Here is a 19,629-nt window from a genome sequence, read left to right as displayed (position 1 = left end):
ATATATATTTACAGAGCTTTCCATCCAAATACCAAAATATTCACATTCTTTTCAAACCTGCATGTCACATATTCGAAGACAGACACATGCTGGGGCATAAGGTGAATCTACATAAATTTAAGCACATTGATATCACACAGACCTCTCTCTCTGAAAACTGTGCTGTAAGGCTAGAAATGAACAAAAGGAATATGAAGAAAACAAGAGCAAACAATTGGAGGATGAATAACTATTGCAAAAGGACTGCATAATGGCACAGATCAGAGATGAAATTCGGAAATTTCTAGAAACCAATGAGAATGAGAACATGACATACCAAAACTTATGGGACACGCAAAGGCAGTTATCAGAGGAAGTTTTATAGCAATACATGCACACCTGAGAAAGGAAGAGAGACTCATGATTTATATGCTGGCACAAAATTTACAACAACTAGAGCAGAGTCAGCAGGAAAATCCTACCAATAGCAAAGAAAAGAAATTATAAACACGAGGGCTGAGATTCAGGAGATGGAAAATAAGAAAACTATGGAAAAAATTAATGCTGCTAAAAGTTGGTTCTTTGAAAGGATAAACAGTATCGACAGACTGCTGGCAAACCTAACCAAAGAAAGGAGGGAACACATTTCAATAGCAAGAATAAGGGATATAAAAGGGGACATTACAACAGACCCTATTGAAATAAAAAGGATTATTACACAGCACTACGAAGGATTATACTCCAATGAACTCAACAATTTGGGGGCTTATCTGGACCAAGAATTGAAGCTCCATAGGGAACATGGGCTGGTAATTAAGGCCGTCTTATGTAAACATTAGTTCTTATGCATGGAAGAAGACGTTTGCACCTCCTCAAAGAAGGCAATAAGAAAGTGTGCCTCCCGTCAATCATAATGTACCCTATGTTTTGAATATGATGATGGCAACAAATGTTCTTGGTACAACGGATATATGTATGTATTGTGTTAAGAGCTGTTGTATGAGCTCCCAATAAAAAGATATATACATATCTCCTATGGCCACTTCTCACTTCCAAAGCCTAAACTCAAGCCTTACAGCATCAAGTTGACTTATGACACAATCTGAAAGCATCAGCGTTCTTCACCATAGAGTAGTTTATAATCATCCCTGTCTGCTATTTCTTTATCTGTTACATATATAAAAGGAAAGGAAATTCATACATGGTATTGCTAGGAGCCATTGAATCAGTACCTACCTAGTGACCATATGTACAAGTGAAAGAAGTATCTGGTCCTGTGCCAGTCTCACAATTGTTCTTATGTTTGAGTCCATCCATGTAGCCGGTGTGCTAATGCATTTTGTCCGAGGTATTCCTCTTTTATGCTATCCTGCTACTTTAGCAAATATGATGTCCTCCTCCAGGGCTGGTCCCTGCTGACAACATGTCCAAAGTATGTGAGACAGAGTCTCGCCGTTATTGCTCCTAAGGAGCATTGTGGCTATACTTCTTCAAGACAGATTTGTTTGTTCTTTGGGCAGTCTATGGCACTGACAATCTTTGTCACCAGCACCATAATTCACATGGTGGATTATCATATTCAATGTCCAACTTTCATATGTTTTTGAGGTGATGAAAAATATTGTGGCTTTAAAAAAACTACTGTGACTTCGGTTAGGCACACTTTCATCCTTAGAGTCACAGGTTTGGTTTTCAACACTTTCAAGAGGTCTGGTAAAGCACATTTACCTAAGGCAGTACCTCTTTTGGTCTCTTGACTGCTGCTTCCATGAACATTGATTGTAGATAGAAGGGAGATGAAATCATTTGCAACTTCAATCTTGTCTCTGTTTGTTGTTGAATTACTTATTGGTCCAGTTTCGAGCATTTTGGCCTTCTTTAAATTGAGTTGTAACCTACACTGAAGGCTATAATCCTTAATCCTCATTTGCAATTGTTTCAAATCCTCCTCGTTTTCAACAGACAGGTTGTTAAGAAGCCTTCCTCCCATTGTGTGCTCTACTCTTCATATAAACCTGCTTCTCAGCATGCAGATTGAATAAGTATGGTAAGAGGATACAAGCCTATCTCACGCCTTTCGTGATGTTAAACCATACAATATGCACTAGTTTTGTTTGTACAGCTGACTCCTGATCCATATACAGGAGTCAAATGGACACTATGTAGTGTTCTGGGATTCCAACTCTTCTCGAGGCTATACATAGCTTATTATGGCCCAACCATCCAATGGCTTAGCACAGTCAACAAAACACAAGGAAACATCTCTCTGGTAATCTCCGCTTTCAGCCCGGATCCATCTGACATCAGTAATGATATCTCTTGTCCCACATCCTCTTCTGAATCATACTCAGTAGTGAAGCTAAATTCATTGGTATCGCTCTCCTGTCCATGTCTTTGTAACTCCCACAAAATGATGGGGTGTAAATAGGGTGTGTGAAACATTAAAGTGGGGAATTGGTCCGCTTTCCTCATTCCAGTGGATATGTAAGGGAGCCATCTCAGAAGCAGGAGAGTCCTATGACTATCAAGAAAGAAGAGCCACAAGCAGAGGCCATGTAAAGTCTCTCTCCGTCGTGGTGGAGGCGGCAGAGGCACCAGAGGCCACAGTGCTGGTACAGTGAGACAGAGCACAGGAGACTCCCCAGAGCTGTGAAGCAGTGTGGCATATGTTTCAGCCCTTGGAGCAAGGCAAATGCCAAGGAACCAAATGGCAGATGCCAAAGGACCAGAGAGAGATACACCTGTTAGCATTGCTGAGAAGAGGCACAGGGCTAAAATAATTATATCCTTAAGATTTTATAGCCTGTTAGCTTCCTTAGTACATGCACAGTATGTAAATTCAAAGTATTGTCTGCGAGTTCTGTGTGGCCATTGTAATGACTTACCAAATCCAGCAGAGAAGTAGAGAATGCTGTGGGAGGGATGGTGAGTGTAAAGAAAACTGGAGAGCGGAGGCACATCTGACCTCTGCCTGGCGGCAATTTGCCTTGGATGATGTGAAGTTGGATTATCTTGCCACTTTATGTAGCCAGAGGTCAGACTTGGCCCCCATGTCATGTCCTCACGTCTGATTATCCATAGACAACAGTTCTGTATTCATCTGGGTACTTTAAAGAAACAAATCCACAGAAACTCGTGTATAAGAGAGAGTTTTATATAGAGGTTAAGTGCGCATCAAGAAAACATCCCAACCCAGTGTTGCCCAAGCCCACAAGTGCAACATTAACCCATGTTTGACACCAATCCACAAAGTCCTTCTCCACCTCACAAAACAGACGCAATGTTGCTGACTGCAGGAGGAAAGCTGAGCCAGTGAATGTGTAAGCATCTCAGCACTGGCAGGGGTCTCCACAGAGCTGCTCCAGTACCCAGGACTGCATTGGAGTAAGTCCATGTCCCTTTTCCTCAGGGATGTCTTGCAGGAAGTGAACCTTGCAAGCTGAAGAAGGGAACTGGGTAAGGCAACTGCACCCTCGGCTGACCATCAGAAAGCAAGAGACCTGAGAACTAGAAAGGCAAGGCTCCCTGAGCCATTTATCCCTCCGCCTTTCTATTAACCCCACATGTGCTTATTGGCCAGGTTGGCACAATAAACTAACTACCTCAGGTTCTATTTAAAAATTCTGCAGTTCAATTATTTCAGTACCTTCTGAATAGAGTAACCAAGTATCTTAACAGACATGCAAGTTGCCATGTTTCTTATTTTGAATGCATTCCAGTATAAAAGCACAGGCATTTTAAAGTTCATTTAAAAGAAACTTACTAAGTAGGCTAGCAAGCCACAGAGACCAGTTCCCTGCTGTTCCATTTAGCTGTGGGGAACAGGAACACCTGCTTTCTCCGTGTTACCAGATTATTTACATGCACTCCATGAACAAATCCCCATTTTGAGGATGGATTTCTGTGTAGATGCTCCTTGGAAGGTAATATTCCCTTCCTCTCATTGCACCCACACCCAAACAAGAGTCCAATATGTAACGCTGTTCCCTGCTTAAGGATATGTAAAATCTGATTCTTTCTCCAAGAAGGAATAAGATTGTTTGGGGGGACAAAACAAAACCTACAAAATTAAATTATCAAATACACATGAAAACACTAGGATTAGTAGAGGTTCTTAAAATGTTTCTTTCCCTTCCATAATACAAACTTTCAAATGCTTTACATTTGTAGGGTTGGGTTGTAAATCCTTATGGAAAAAGACTGCTTCCCCTTTCTCCAAAGAAGTATATTTGAACCACTGACCATGTGGGTAGCAGCCCAGGGCATAGCCTTGTGCCGTGACAGTTCCTTACAATGAGGCTCAAGAAAGTCAAAGATTCCCAAGGTTATAAACTGAGTAGCATAGGAGAAATCCAAGTCTAATTTTCTCCTACATAGACACGACCCATTCATAACAGCCTTACAGTCAGCTTTCAGGTATTGCATTGTTCCCAGAATACATTCAATTCTGGGTTGTGGAGAGGGTAAAGATTTAAAAAATATAACTATGAGCATTCTAACGTGCCTTTTTCTCTACTCTCACTCTCTCTCTCTTTAAAATAGAAAACCTGCAAACGCAGGTAGGAAGAGATTAATGAAACTGCCTTTGAAGAGGTACAGTACAGCCAGATGCTCCTTAGAAGCAAAGATAGCAAGACTTCATCTCATGTACTTTGTGCACGTGATCAGAAGGTCGATTCCTGGGAAAGGCCGTCATACTTGGCTCAGTGGAAGGCCAGTGGAAAAGAGAAGACTCTCAACAATATAAGGTTGCTACGATACAGTCAGACACAGGAATACTGGGGAGGGCATCACAGGTAGAGGCAGTGTTTCTTCCATTTTACAGAGGGTCAGAACCAACTCAATGACATCTAACAGCATGCTTGGCTGAAAACTCTGCTCTCACTGTATTTTTTTCCCTTTTTTTAAAGAGAGCCTCCCTACATCCGAGCCTCCCTGAAATTATGTAACCAGCGCTGCCTTTGTAAGCCATCCAAAGAAGAGCAAGCTCTATAGATCATAGAACCTTGCTTGCGGAGTCAAACAGTGGCAGAGTTGCAGTGTTGAGGTACACAACTTTTAGAATAAGATAAAGTTGGATGCCATAGACAAGAGAGATGCCAATTAGGAATTTTCTAGGTGTGCTGTTTTCTCTCCCCATTTGCCTGATCATGACTTATCTTTGTGTCTTTTCAGGGTGAAAAAACAATAGCCATAGTCTAGTCCCAACCAGAGAGGAGAAACCGCGGCATGGCAGTGCTAAGTGACCAGGTGGAAAGTTAATAGAAGGAAGGCAAGAAACCTGACTGTGTTTTGCTGTGCCCTTTCCAACTCTCTCGCACGTATGTGAGCTGGGTAAAGAGCCAAGGGAAAGAGGTCTTGGAACTAAGCAGTGTCCAGGGTACAATCCATGGAAGCTCCTCCAAATTGTTCCCTCTTGTGTGGATGTCTAGGATAGAAGAGCAAGCAAGGAAAAAGTACCCCAATTATAACAAAATCAGTTCTCGGTACTCCAGGATACCCCTCAACTCACTGAATACCAGCGTTTACATCTTCTATAAATTATTAGTCAAGATTCCTGATAGTCTCTAGGAAGATTAATTCATAGGAAACGTACCATTTGATGAACATATGTAATACAATGAACTACCTACAAGAGAGAAAGCAGAATTGATATGCATGTGGCATACCAAAAATTAATATATGAAAAAGTCCACTTTAAGATAAAAGGAAGGATATTTGACAATGGAATAAGATTGAGCAGTTATGAAAAACAGTCAAGGTGAGGGATTGGGAATGAAAAATGTAATAGTTGAAATGAAGAACTCAGCAGGAGTTCAGAAAGAGAAATAATCAATGAACTAGAAGTTCAGTATCAGGATGGGATGATGAAGAAATGAAAGACAGTTAAAAGTTATGAAGCATAGATGTAGAAAATCAGTATCTACATAAGTTTCAAACATTATATTGTATCTAGAAATTACCATACTGAAGAACACAAAAAAAAATCTGTAAAAAAACAAAGCAAACAGGATTGTGAGAAGGCACACTGTGATCTATGGCTTAATACAATTATGCAAATTTAAAATACATAACTCGCTATTTTAGCAAGGAGAATATGTCCTAAAGACACATATTGACCATTCAGCCACACCTGTGTGAACGGGAACATGAGGGGAGGATAGAGAATGCAGAGGAAAATGACAAAATCAACTAAGAAAGAAGCCAAGCCACAGATGATGAAGAATTAAAGAGTTTAACTCTACTCTCAGGGCTAAATTCTTTTTTAAGTTAAAAAAAAATCCCTACTGTCATTGCATCAATTTTGACTCACAGAACCCTTTAGGACATAATAGAACTACTCCTTTGGGATTCTGAGACTGTAAATCTTTACAGGAGAAGACAGTCTCATCTTTCTTCTAAGGAGCAGCTGGTGGGTTTGAACTGCTGACTTCCTGGTTAGCAGCCCAATGCCTAACCCACTGTGCTTAAAGATGATAGACAGACACAGACAGACTGATAAGATAGATAAAAAGAGACTGGTTGCCTAAAGTCTCCAGAGAAACTACAGAATATTCCCCTTTTCTGCACAGTTAAGATGAGTTAACAAACAGACTTGTAGCAAGCAGGCTTTGGGGCCAGGCACTGTGCTAGGCCTCAGAAGTACTAGGATGAGCGAGCTATATAGACTGCATGCTCTAGAAAGTTGTTATTTCTCCTAGCCCCAACTCTATTCATTTATCTAGCTCTGAAAATAAGTTTTTTAAAGTGACGCTGCTTTACATCTAGCAAGTGGAGCTGATACTGTAATTATAGACCATGCCTCCCTTAAAGGATTTGAACACCAGAAACAAAGCCCACTAGGAGGAAGCACACCAGGTAATCACGAGGTGTCGAAGGGATCAGGTTTCATCAGAACAAAAAATCGTATCATTGTGAATGAGGGGGAGTGCCGAGTGGAGACCCAAAGCCCATCTGTAGGCAATTGGACATCCCCTTATGGAAGGGTCTCAGGGTGAAGAGCCAGTCAGGGTCCAATGTAGCAAAGATAAACATATAACTTTCCTCTACTTCCTAAATGCCCCTCCCCTTCGCCTCTATCATGATCCCAATTCTACCTTACAAATCTGGCTAGACCTGAGGGTGTACACTGGTACAGATAGGAACTGGAAACAGGAAATCCAGGGTGGGTGCTTCCCTTCAGAATCAGTGGTGATACTGGGAGGGTGGAGTGGAAAGGAGGGAACAGATTACAAGGATCTACATATAACCTCCTCCCTGGGGGAATGGACAACAGAAAAGTGGGTAAAGTGTCAGAGAGTGTAAAATATGACAAAATAATAATTTATAAATTATCAAGAGTTCATGAGGCAGGAGTGAGCTGGGAGGGAGGGGAAAAAATGAGAAGCTGATGCCAGGGGCTTAAGTGGAGAGCAAGTGTTTTGAGAATGGTGAGGGAAATGAGTGTACAAGTATGTTTTACACAATTGATGTGTATATGGAATGTGATAGGAGCTGAATGAGTCCCTAATAAAAATTTGTTTAAAAGTAAATTAACAAAAGAAAAGAATAAATTTTTTTTAAAAAAAGCATTGAGGTCTCTAGGCCTAGCTCCTTCAACTAGGGAATCTTTTACACTTCCGAATTTGTGAGGTGTAGTTTCCCACAGTGGGTGTAATGGTTACCCACTGTTATCCACTCCTTCCTATGGAGTGACAGTAAGTTTATTGTTTGTGAATAACATTCCCCATAGTCTTCTTGACCATCATTAAGCATTACTGGGGTCTTTAGCGCTTTCTCACAGACACATAGGTATTATTTCTGTTTAGCCTTATTTAGGGAGCCCATCCTTTTTCAGTCATGAAAGCACACCCCAACTACCCTATTAAACCCCATCCCTTCTAGAAGTGGTCCTGAATCACAAAACAGAGTGCTGCCTCCTCTTCGGCATTTACATCATGGGGTCTCGCTCAATTCATATGATGAGAGTGCCCTTCTTCCTCATTTACCACTCACCTTGCCATTGAATAGTCTCCCAAATTGATGGCAAACCTTTACAAATATTTCCCCAACAAATTCAGTTTCATCTTGATTTGGTTGATTGAATCTAAGTAGTTATTACATATTTTGAATATCTTTCAAAATGGTATTACGATTGGGGCTCAATAGGCCAGCTACTGTTTGGAAGGAAAAAGCTCAGATCAGAAAAAAAGGCTTCTGATAAGAAAGAAAATTAAAAAAGAAAGAAAGAAAGAAAAGAGCAATGACAAAATAAATACAGCAAGACCAATCCAAGAGAAAAAGCTAAAGATAAAATAAAGTAGAATAAATTAAAATGGGCCAAATGGGAAAACAAATGATAGCATGTTAAATTTTAACCTAACTGCATCTTTAAAAATTCATTTGTCAATGCACACTGTCTGAAGGCAGGCCTTTGTACAACCCTGGTCAATGGCCTGAGGGAAGTCAATGGAGGCTCAATCCAAGCAGGAACTCTGAAAATGGATTTTGGACTTTCACTATTGACCATAGCCTTTGGAAAACTGGATGCTCAGAATCTGAAGTGCCCTAGCACTATGAAGACATTTTTTCCTTACTCCTGTTCTGTATGAAACTTGTGTATAATAAAGGAAGGGAGGAACAGCTTTAGGTTTCTCTGTTTGTGCACATTAAAGGTTCAAATGCGCACTGTAAACGACAGTATAGACTACGCCCTACTAGAGCCAACAGACAATCTCACGATGAAAGGAGAAAGGCGAGGTTGTCAAGGACTTATTTTGTATGGACTTGCCACCAGCAATCATGGAAGCAGCCTTCAGGAATCATGGAAGCAGCCTTCAGGAAATCAAGCTACACATTGCCTTGGGCAAACCTGCTGCACAAGACCTGCTTAAAGTGTTCAAGAGAAAAGATGTCCCTTTGAGGACTTTGTTATGCCTGACTCAGTGTGCTCTTCTCCCCACTTCATTTGCATGTCCAAGCTGGATGGCGATAGATGAGGACGATGAGAAGACTTGGTGTGTTTGAAATATGGGACTGGTGACCAATAGTGAGAGTTTTGGGGAACGGTCAGATTAAAAAACAAAATCTGTCTCAAAAGAAATGCAGCTAGGGTGTGCTTTACCAGAAAGGATGGCAAGATGTCATTGCATGTCCTTTGGGCATATCATGGGAAAGGACCTCATGCTTGACAGACAGGAAGGCCCTCCACTAACCCACCCAAGGGGAGGTTATTGTTTGTCTCCACAGGGAAAGAGGTACCAGATTTCAACTGAATGCTCCAAGATGGGAATGCAGCATGCAGGTGGGGAGCAGGGAACCAGTAGAGAGGTCTGAGGGGCTGGCCCCAATCCCAACTACTATGTGGACACCTGCCCCTCCCCCCAGAAGAATTAATTTAAGAGGATGGCACTGAATCTGTAGCTCCGGGTGAGGGACATATCTGATCAGAGCACATGGGAACAGATGAAGGGGGAGTAGGCCCCCAAGGCCTTGAGGATGATGTTCCCACTCAGAGATGCCAGTCCACAGAGAGGACCACATAGCCAGCCCCACTATGAGACACGATGTCCCTTACTGACTTATAACACTACAGGGGACGACACTGGAGACACAGTGTGGGAACTGCGCCTGATCTGATCCCACCACACCGAGGCAAAACACTAAGGGGATGCAACAGAACAGCAAGGGAACAGAGCGGTGAGGTCCCCAGGGAATGCTGAAGGTGGATGTTGGGGCCAGGGCATGGTGTCCCAACAGACTGGACTGGAAAACACTCCTAAAGGTCAACAAACAGTCCTTGAACTAACTACAAGCTTTTCTTTCTTGTGGCATTTGGTTTTGGTTTTTGTCATTGGTTTGTTTTTGTTTTGTTGTCTATTGTTGCTTGGTTTTGCTCTGTCTTGTTTTGGTGCATGTTATTATCTCCACATGTCTGTCTAAATAAGATACGCTGGATGAACTATCTGGAGGAGAAAACAATGGGACCGACAGTACCAAGGGGACATGAGTGGGGCGGGGCGGGGGGAGGTAGTGGTGTTAACAAACCCAGGGACAAGGGAACAAGTGATCCAAATTGGTGGTGAGGAAGGTGTAGGAGGCTTGATAGAGTGTGATCAAGGGTAATGTAACCAAGAAGAATTATGGAAACCCAAATGAAGACTGATCATGACAGTTGAATAACAGGAAAGTCAAAGGAAATAGAGGAAAGAGCTAGGAGGCAAAGGGTATTTATAGAGGTCTAAATAAAGGCATGTACATATGCAAATATATTTATATATGAGGATGGGGAAATAGATCTATGTGCATATATTTATAGGCTTAGTATTAAGGTAGCAGATGGACATTGGACCTCAACTCAAGTACTCTTTCAATGCAAGAATACTTTTTTTCTATCAAATTGGCATTCTATGATACTCACATTCCCAACACAACCACTGAATACAAATGGGTGCATAAGCCAATGTGGCAAAGAAAGCTGATGGTGCCCGGCTATCAAAAGATATAATATCTGGGGTCTTAAAGACTTGAATGAAAACAAGCGGTCATCCAGCTCAGAAGCAACAAAGCCCACATGGAAGAAGCAAACCAGCCTGTGTGATCATGAGGTGTCGAAGGGATCAGGTATCATACATTATCAGAACAAAAGATCATATCATTGTGAATGAGGTGGGGAGTGCGGAGTAGAGACCCAAAGGCCATTTGTAGGCCACTGGACATTCCCTTACAGAAGGGTCTTGGGGAGGAGACAAGTCAGTCAGGGTGTGATGTAGCAACAATGAAACAACTTTTTTCCAGTTCATAAATGCTTCCTCCCTCTTCCCCCCAACCCCCCACACTGTCATGATCCCAATTCTACCTTACAAATCTGGTTAGACTAGAGGAGGTACACTGGTACAGATAGGAACTGGAAACACAGGGAATCCAGGACATATGATCCCTGCAGGACTGTGGTCTGAGCGGCGATACTGGGAGTGTGGAGGGAGGGTGGGTTGGAAAGGGGGAACTGATTACAAGGATCTACATGTGACCTCTTCCCTGGGAGACGGACAACAGAAAAGTGGGTAAAGGGAGATGTCACACAGAGCAAGATATGACAAAATAATAATTTATAAATTATCAAGGGTTCATGAGGGAGGGGGGAGTGTGGAAGGAGGGGAAAAAATGAGGAGCAGATGCCAGGGCCTTAAGTGGAGAGCAAATGTTTTGAGAATGGTGAGGGCAATGAATATACAAATGTGCTTGACACAATTGATGTATGTATGGATTGTGATAAGAGTTGAATAAAATGATTTAAAAAAGAAAGAGGAAGGCCCTCAACCAGATGGATCGACCAGTGGCTAAAACAGTGGGTTCCCGCACAACAAGGACTGTGAGTGAGGGTTGCCAGGGACCAGGCAGGGTGACTGGTGGGGATTTCTGATTCCCAGACCTCCAGAATAGTAAGAATATTTTTTAATTAAAAGATAATTTTATTGGGGGCTCAAACAGCTCTTAAAACAATCCACACATCAATTGAATCAAGCATGTTTGTACATTAGTTGCCTCACTATTTTCTAAACATTTACTTGCTACTGAGCCCTTAGTATCAGCTCCTCTTTTTTCCTTCCCCCCTGGTGACCCCTTAATAAATTATAAATTATTATTATTTTCATATCTTACACCTACCACTGTCTCCCTCCCCCCATGGTTTCTATTGCTCGTCCCCTGGGGTGGGGGGGTGGTATGTCCATCATTGCAATGGGTGCCCCCTTTCTCCCCCCACCTTCCTACACTCTTGGTATCACTACTCCCACTCCTGTTCCTGGATCCATGTGTCATGAGCTCTCAGTTCTTTTCTGTAGCTGTGCTCATGCTCCAGTCTAGTCCACAGTGAAGATAAGAATTTTGTATTGTTTCCGGCCACTACACGTGGCCACTACTGTGGCAATTTGTCACAGCAACATCAGAGAGTCGATGCTGACTCATAGCGACCCTGTTGCATAGGGTCGCCCCTGTGGTTTTCCCAGATTGTAACTCTGTGGTACAGAGGACAGGGGCAATGTAATCCCCGGGGGAGGTTGGGGCCGGGACCCGGGTCCCCTAGCAGCCACCATGCCCTAACGCCTGCTCATGTGGCAGGTGAAGGTGCCCCTATCTGAGGACCGTGCTGGGACCAGGAGGCACAGCAACTGTGGAAGGCCAGCAGGGAAATCCAAGAGAAAACGCCCTTTCGTGTACAATATTTAAAGACTCAGAAACCCACAGGGTCAGCTCCACCCTGTGCTGCAGATTCACTATGAGTCAGATTTGATTCAATGGCAGTGGTATTAACCAAAACTATCAGAAACTTTTCCATGTCAATTGTGGATGGATTTTGGTTATCCTCTAAATTACCCATAAAAGAACACGTGAGAGAATTCCTGTAACTGGAGCCCCTTTCCATGATTTTAAATGCGCCTCTTGCCTTTGCTTGGGTCATCAATTCCTTGTGCTTCTGAATCAGCTCCTCGTTGTCTGACAGTGACGAACCCAGGTGATGTTCTTTTAAGTCTTTTATTGTCTTCTGAAACCAACAAGTCACCTAGGTAAGAATCAACAAAGCAAGATTAAATGTCAAATGAGGCAAAAAGTGAGTGAAAAATTAGAAATAGCTCCTCGACCTTTCAAAATGTAAATTACTTACATTCCTGCAAGAGATAAAAAATATGTGCAAATTATACAGGTGAGTCCAAAAGTAATGCTACAACTTTATGAAACAAAAATATCAAAAGGTGACACTCTCGTTTCTCAACAGAGTTTCTATCTGAGCGCACACATTTTCTAGGCAGTGTTTCCATCTCTCTAGCCCTTCCTGAAGAAGTCTGCACTCCTCCTGATCCACATCACATCAGAATGGCAGTTTGGGCACCCACGATCACATTCCTTTTCAATGTTCTCTGTGTTTCAGGGTCAAAAGGAAGATCCAAGGGGCAAGATGAGGGCATTAGGTGGTATGGGTAAGGCCCCCAACTGTTAGGATAACCCTTACTACTCTTGAATAATGAGCAGATATATTGTCATGATGGAAAATTTTCCATTCACAACTTTCCTGGACTTTTTCTCACCAATGCAGTTCTTAATTTTCTTTCTTTTAAAAAATCTATGATATTACTTTTTATTTAAGATTTTTTTACATAAATTTATTTGAATTGGCGATTGATTCGTTCCATAAAACTACCTTCATTAGCTTCTATCTTACTTAAAGGACTTGTGGAAAGATCCGTTCTTTGAGCTTAGCTGAGCTTTGCTCCATGTGTGTGGCGCCCATTGACCGCAAAGCTTGACGAGGCCTAGATGTGTGCTTAAAATTGAATGTGCCAACCATGTGAGGTTCCAACTGAGTGGGTATCATAGCAATGGTAGATTTAGGGTTTCCTCCAACCAGCTTCCTGGACTTCAGGCACAGTGTCTTCATTCACTGAGCATGGTGGTCTTCCCTCGCTTGCCTCCTCTTTGACGTCTCCCCAACCTTCCTTAAAATGCTTGATCCATTTAAATATACCTCATATGCAACAGCAGTTCTGTAAATTTGTTGCAAAGCTTCAACGATTTGCAAAGATATGTGTTTGAGTTACATTAAAAATTTGATATTAGCCCTGACCACAAAATGCATCCTTTCCTTGAAGACCCCCTATGGAAACTAAGTGTATGACCAAGGGGACTGGTTTATTGCTGTCCACTGATTGCAGACACACATTTAAATATACTTTGTTTGCAATAAACTGGTGCATGAGCTAGAAACCTAGATGCCATACTTTTCAATTACCCTCTTATACACCCATTCCATATACTAAATTAGCATATAATCAGGTTTTCATTTTTCTTCATGTAAACCTCTACATACTTAAGGAAAAAATTATCATCTCAGGAAAGTATGAAAACTATTTCTCAGTTGAGTACATGACATGAAGAACATAAGTGAAAATCTCCCAACAAGAAGAACCATAATTCACGCGTTATTTAGAGCACAAGCCTTCTTTCCTGGGTAACAGTGTGAATCTGAATGTAGTTACATAGATTCTTAGGATGGTATTAAACAGCATATGTAGAATTTTATCTTATGTTATAAAAACAGGGTGTAAAAATATTTAGTTTGCTTAGTTGCTGGAAATCTGTGTTCAGAAAATAAATGGAAAACTCATTAAAATTCCATTGACATCATAAATGGCACAGGGTGTAACTCACATTAACTTAGACTTACAATCTATATTAGACACAATGTTAAAACAACAAACAGAAAAAAAACTGGAAAGAACTGTACACTTGTAAACGATTGCCCAGTTTGACTTGGACAGATGACAGGGCCCTTTGAATAAAGATTCTTTAGCCTAGTTGAAGAAAGGAGTCTTAAAGTGTGACTTTAAATTCCTGTAGCAGCAGTATCCTCATGGGCACATCATAGCTACCGTTTCTTAAGAACCTACCACAAACTAGTCAGTTAGTTAATTAATTTTCAGACATTGTTATGGGTTGAATTTTGTTTTCACTCTCCCTCCTACCCCTACCCCCCCCAAAAAAGAAGTTCAAGCCTTAATCCCCAGTACCTGTGACTGATCCCTTATGGGAACAAGATTCTTTAAAAGTGGGACTCAAGCTACAGAAGGTCATATAAGGGTAGGGAGGGTCCTGATCCAATATGACTAGTGTCCTTATAAAAAGAACAGCAGAGACACAAGAGAAGACAGCCAAGTGAAGATGAGGGCGGAAATTGGAGTTAGGGTACCACAAGATAGGGCACATCCGGGGCTACCGGAAGCTGGAAGAAGGAGAAGGCTCTTCCCTAGAGCATAGTTTGGCCAACGCCCTGATTCCAGATGTGTAGCCTCTAGATCTGTAAGAGACTAAATATCCCTTTCAAAACACCCCACATTGGAGATTTTGTTAGGAAACTAACTCACTTAATTTTTGCTTTGTATATTTTTGTATATATATGAAATCCAGGATAGGCAAATCGACAGAGATAGTAACTGGATTAAGAATTACTGAGGGCATGGCAGGAGAGGCTGTGGGGAGGTAAGGGCTAGCAACACTAACTACAAGAAAGAAGAAAAGGTTCTGAGACGGAGTGTGGTGAAGACTGCACAACTCTTCTTAATGACTGAACGACTGAACTGTGTGATGTGAACTACATGCCAATAAAAATTTTAAAACTCACTGCTATCAAATCAATTCCAATGCGTAAAGATCCGATAGGACTGAAGAGAACTGCCCATGTTGGCTTTGTGAGGCTGTAAATCTTGGCCAGAGCAGTCAGCCTCATCTTTCTCCTGTGTGGAGCAGCGTAGGTTCGAACTGCTGACCTTAGAGTTAGCAGCTTCATGTCCATAGGGCTCCTCAGGAAATTCAAATAGTCAGGCATCTCTATCTCAACAACTCACTGGGAGAGGTTAATGGCTCTTCCAGAGCCACGTAGTAAAGGAAAAAGAAAAGATTTGTCCTAAAATCTACAAGATCCCCAAGTTCATGCTCTTTCCTTTGAATCCTATCACCATGCAAGGGTTACCTAGAGCCCTAAAGCCCTGTCATTAGCAGGAAATGACATTAAAGCTGGAAGATGGAACCTGGTAGTCCATGAAAAATGGTGACGATTGACAAGCCCAACACTATGGCTTTCTGCAGCACAAACTGTCTTGTCTGAGACAGCCTTGGAATTCTCTAAAATCTTATAAAAAGCTGACAAATGAGGGAAGCAAGTGGCTAAAGGGAAAGCTACCATGTGCTTGTTGTTCCATACAATAAACGTACCCCACAAACACACGCATGCACAATGGCCCTACAGAGAAGTCAGAGTCCATGAATCACCCAGAAGAGTAGGTCCTGTGGCCGTCCCGGGATTGGTGTCATAGAGACAGGAACAAGGTGAACAGGTCGGCACCAACCTTGAACATGGACCAGCACGGAATCAGAAGTAAACTGTGGAACAAGAGGTTTCCCCAACTTTCTGCTAATTGGAAATCTTGCTGACCGGCATTGCAGCCCACCATCAGGGCAGTGAAAAGCCTACTGAAGGTCCTGTGGCGGGTTTCACGTGCAGTGGACCTCCTTTTCTCCAGACTGTTTGGCAGTCTGGGGATCCTACAAGGATCCTTGAGAGCACACTGCATTACACGTTGCGCTGCTAACTGCAAGGTCAGTGGTTCAAGACCACCAGCCACCCCACTGGATAAAGATGAGTCTGGCTGCACCTGTAAAGGTTTCAGTCTCGGAAACCCTCCGGAGCACTTCTACCCTGTGAGTCAGAAGCGACTTGATGGCAGTAGGTTTGGCTGGTTTCCATGAGCATCACTCATAAACATGTATCCAGCCAGTCTCTCATCTAAAGCAGTATGTTAATACATTTATAATTCTTTGAAGACAGCATATGTACCTGATCGCTCAACCAGACGTAGGCAATATATATAATGTGCTTGGAATAACACACAGAGGATATTTTTATTATCAAGACTAAGAAAATGTATCTGATAATATGCTTATGTCTTATAAAACAAAACAAAAAGATGCATTGAGCTCATAGAAAAGCCCAACTGGCAGAATTACTTAAGGATTTCATCAAAGTAACTCAGGCATATGCCAACTTTCATAATTATTATTTTGTTAACTAATGGAAGTGAGTTTTATTCATTCTTAGTTAAAGTGGGAGGATCCCAGAAATCTCAAGAATACTTTCAATAGTTAATATAGAGCGTGAGTGAATGAAAATGGGCACAAACAGGTGTTCATTAATCCCTAAAAACAGGTGAGAAGCCTGAACCCTTAGATAATCCTATTAAATTTCATGAGTCAAAGACTTGTCATCTCACACATGCCAGGAGTGATGAAAGCTGGGAAGGGTGAGTTGTTTGGGTTTTTAAGGTATCTACTGACCTCATCACCTAGATTTGGCAAATACAATTTCATTCCCCAATGGATGCTGTTCCTGTAAAGGAATATACAGCCATAGTCACACACATGCCTATTAAAGCTGGACACTTTAATTACCAGATACACCCTGAATAAAATCACAAAAACAAGTTGGCATAAAACCTAGGAGTAAGCAGATGATGGCAAGGGTGTTACATCTCACCGTGAGGCATTCACACGTACGAGCAGTCTCCAAGATCAGATTTACGGTGGGTGCTGTGAAATGCATGCAGAATGAGTTCCCAGTCCCACTGATGCTAAAGTAAGATGCCCTAAATAACCGAGAGCCTATCAGCCACAATACTCTGCCAGCCTGTATAAATCAGTCACTTCGGCCAGCGAGTAGCTACCGCAGACAGCTGCATAGATATTCCAAGTGCACTTTTTATAAGCTTTTAAATGATATCAGCTGCTTTCCAAAGCCTGGGTGGCAGACACAGCAAACGGTGCATCATGACATTTCTGTAGAACAAGGTCGTTTCATCAAAAGGATGAAAACAAGAGTCAAACGTGGGAGGACATAAAAGGAGGGGAGAACACAAAGCACTCTGAGTATCTGCTAGACTTCAGTTCTGGGTGATGATAGAGTAAGAGGCGGCGAGATCGAGTTTCCTCTCGGCCCACTTCCTACCATTCAGCTTGACTGGAGTGATGTGGTTAGGGTCGTCCCAGTTTAACATGAAATGCTTTTCTGGGTAAGGAATGTTTAAAGGAGTTAGAACTAAGACAGAAAAGTGGGGGCAGATCTGTTGTGTGCGGTGGTGGTTGATCGGGGGAGTCCGATGCATTGACTCAAGAATAAAAGGAGATGGTGAAAAAGATAAGCAAGCAAAGAAGGAGAAACCACGGATGGTCAGTGAAAACCGAGAACAGCGTTGGAAGCCAAAGAGGGAAAACTTTGACAAATGATACATATCTGTATTGTTCAATATGATAGATATGAACCACATGTGGTTACACCCCAACCCCCAAACCAAGCCCAGTGCCAACTAACTGATTCTGACTCTTAGTGACCGTATGTAGGCTTTCAGAGACTTTGGTAAATTTTCATGGGAGCATGTCACCTCATCTTTCTTCCTTAGAACAACTGGTGGGTTGAACAGTGAACAGCTGACCTTCCAGTAAGCGGTGTAACACTGCTCTGACAGCCTTGCCAGGGCACCTTATGTTTGGCTCTCTCAAAGCTCCCTGCCGTCACATCCACCCCACTTCGCGGTAACCCGATAGGACAGGCCAGCACTGCCTCCGTGAGTTTCTGGGACTGTGCTCTTTATGGAGTAGAAACCTCATCCTTCCCCCACATTTGGCTAAAGAATACTTGAAATATGCCTAGCCTAGGTTAAAATTGTTATAGGCATAAAATATATTGATTTCATATTAAAAATGAAAATATTGCACTAAGAATTTTGTATTGCTTATATATTAAAATAGTAGTTTGCATATGCTGGGACAAATGAAGTATATAATTACTTTTACATTAAAAAATAATTTAATTGGGGGTTCATACAACTCTTATCACAATCCATACATCCATCCATTGTATCAAGCACATTTGTACATTTGTTGCCCTCATCATTCTCAAAAAAAATTGCTTTCTACTTTTATATTTTTATGGGGCTTTTTGATGCACCTACTAGGAAGTTTTAAATTACATATGCGATTCACATATTTTATTGTAGACGACTGTAACCCAAGGTCACTTTATCAAATGTAGATCTGCAACTGAGTGTTTGTGACAGGCAATTTAACAATAGTGGAATCAGGAAAATGTTGAAATAAGATATCAACTGATAAGAATTTAGGGACCACTCAGTGAACAGGGAAGGGGAGGAGCCCTGGTGGTGAAATGGGTTATGCTTAGGGCTGCTATTTTTGCAAAGTCAAGTGCTCAAACCCATCATCCCCTTCAGTCAGGAGAAAGATGAAGCTGTCTGAATTCAACTCTTTGGTGTGGGGTTAGAGCCAACTCTAAGGTTAGGATTTGGGTCTGCAGTAGCTGGGCTGGGCTCTGGAGAAGAGTAAGAGTTCCAAAGAGGTTTCTTGGTGACATGAAGGGGATTGGCATCACGACATTAATAAAAACATAAGTAATGAGCGGGTTCCCCCCATATTATTTTACCTTTTATTACTGTATTTGGTTAGAGGAGATTTAAACAGAAGAAGCACTGTCAGCAGAAAGACCTTGAAGATGCGATGGGAGAAGGCTGATGTAGGAGTGTAGCCGAGAGCAGGGTATTTGGAAGGGAGCACCATTGATGCCATTTGCCTTGGCCAAGGTACAGTGAAGGCCCAGTTTGGGTTGTTGGGCATGTCATGCCCACCTCAACCACCTGCTTAAATAAGAGAACTGAACCAGACCTTCCCACAGGGGTGTCACGTATTATATTCCAGGCAAATTAAAACCATTACTTAATGTGATGTTTACAACCCTTCTCTGAGGGAGATACTTGTGTCTTCAACAAACAAAGAAGCCGAGACCAGACAGACGAGGCAAAGGAGTAAGAGGAAAGTCTCCTGGCGAGGGCAGAATGCCAGGACAGACTGCAACAGAAAGGATAATCATGCATGTGTGGACCAGGCCCTTCCAGAGGTGTGCCTGGGACAGAGAGCCTGGGAGCGGGTAGAGGTCCCAGCAAGGATGGAATGAGAGGTCTTACACGGTATGTGTTCTGAACAGAGTCCAATTGAAAATCCTCTCTGGTGGTCAAGGCGAAATCGCCAGGGGGCAATGAGGAGATTCATCCCAAGGAG

At 42.1% G+C, this 19,629-nt stretch overlaps 1 protein-coding gene across 4 annotated transcripts in view; it reads right to left on the bottom strand.

The window, feature by feature from the left end:
• Positions 1 to 19,629, bottom strand: part of CCDC141 (coiled-coil domain containing 141) — a 229,118-nt gene that overhangs the window by 125,661 nt on the left and 83,828 nt on the right. For all 4 annotated transcript variants that reach the window (XM_075529468.1, XM_075529470.1, XM_075529471.1 and 1 more), the window contains one exon: positions 12,404 to 12,520. In XM_075529468.1, coding sequence (XP_075385583.1) covers positions 12,404 to 12,520 — 117 coding nt within the window. The remainder of the gene's footprint in view (positions 1 to 12,403; positions 12,521 to 19,629) is intronic.

The sequence above is a fragment of the Tenrec ecaudatus genome, chromosome 13, assembly GCF_050624435.1.
Source record: "Tenrec ecaudatus isolate mTenEca1 chromosome 13, mTenEca1.hap1, whole genome shotgun sequence".
Classification (NCBI taxonomy): domain Eukaryota; kingdom Metazoa; phylum Chordata; class Mammalia; order Afrosoricida; family Tenrecidae; genus Tenrec; species Tenrec ecaudatus.
This window is presented reverse-complemented; position numbering and strand designations above follow the sequence as displayed.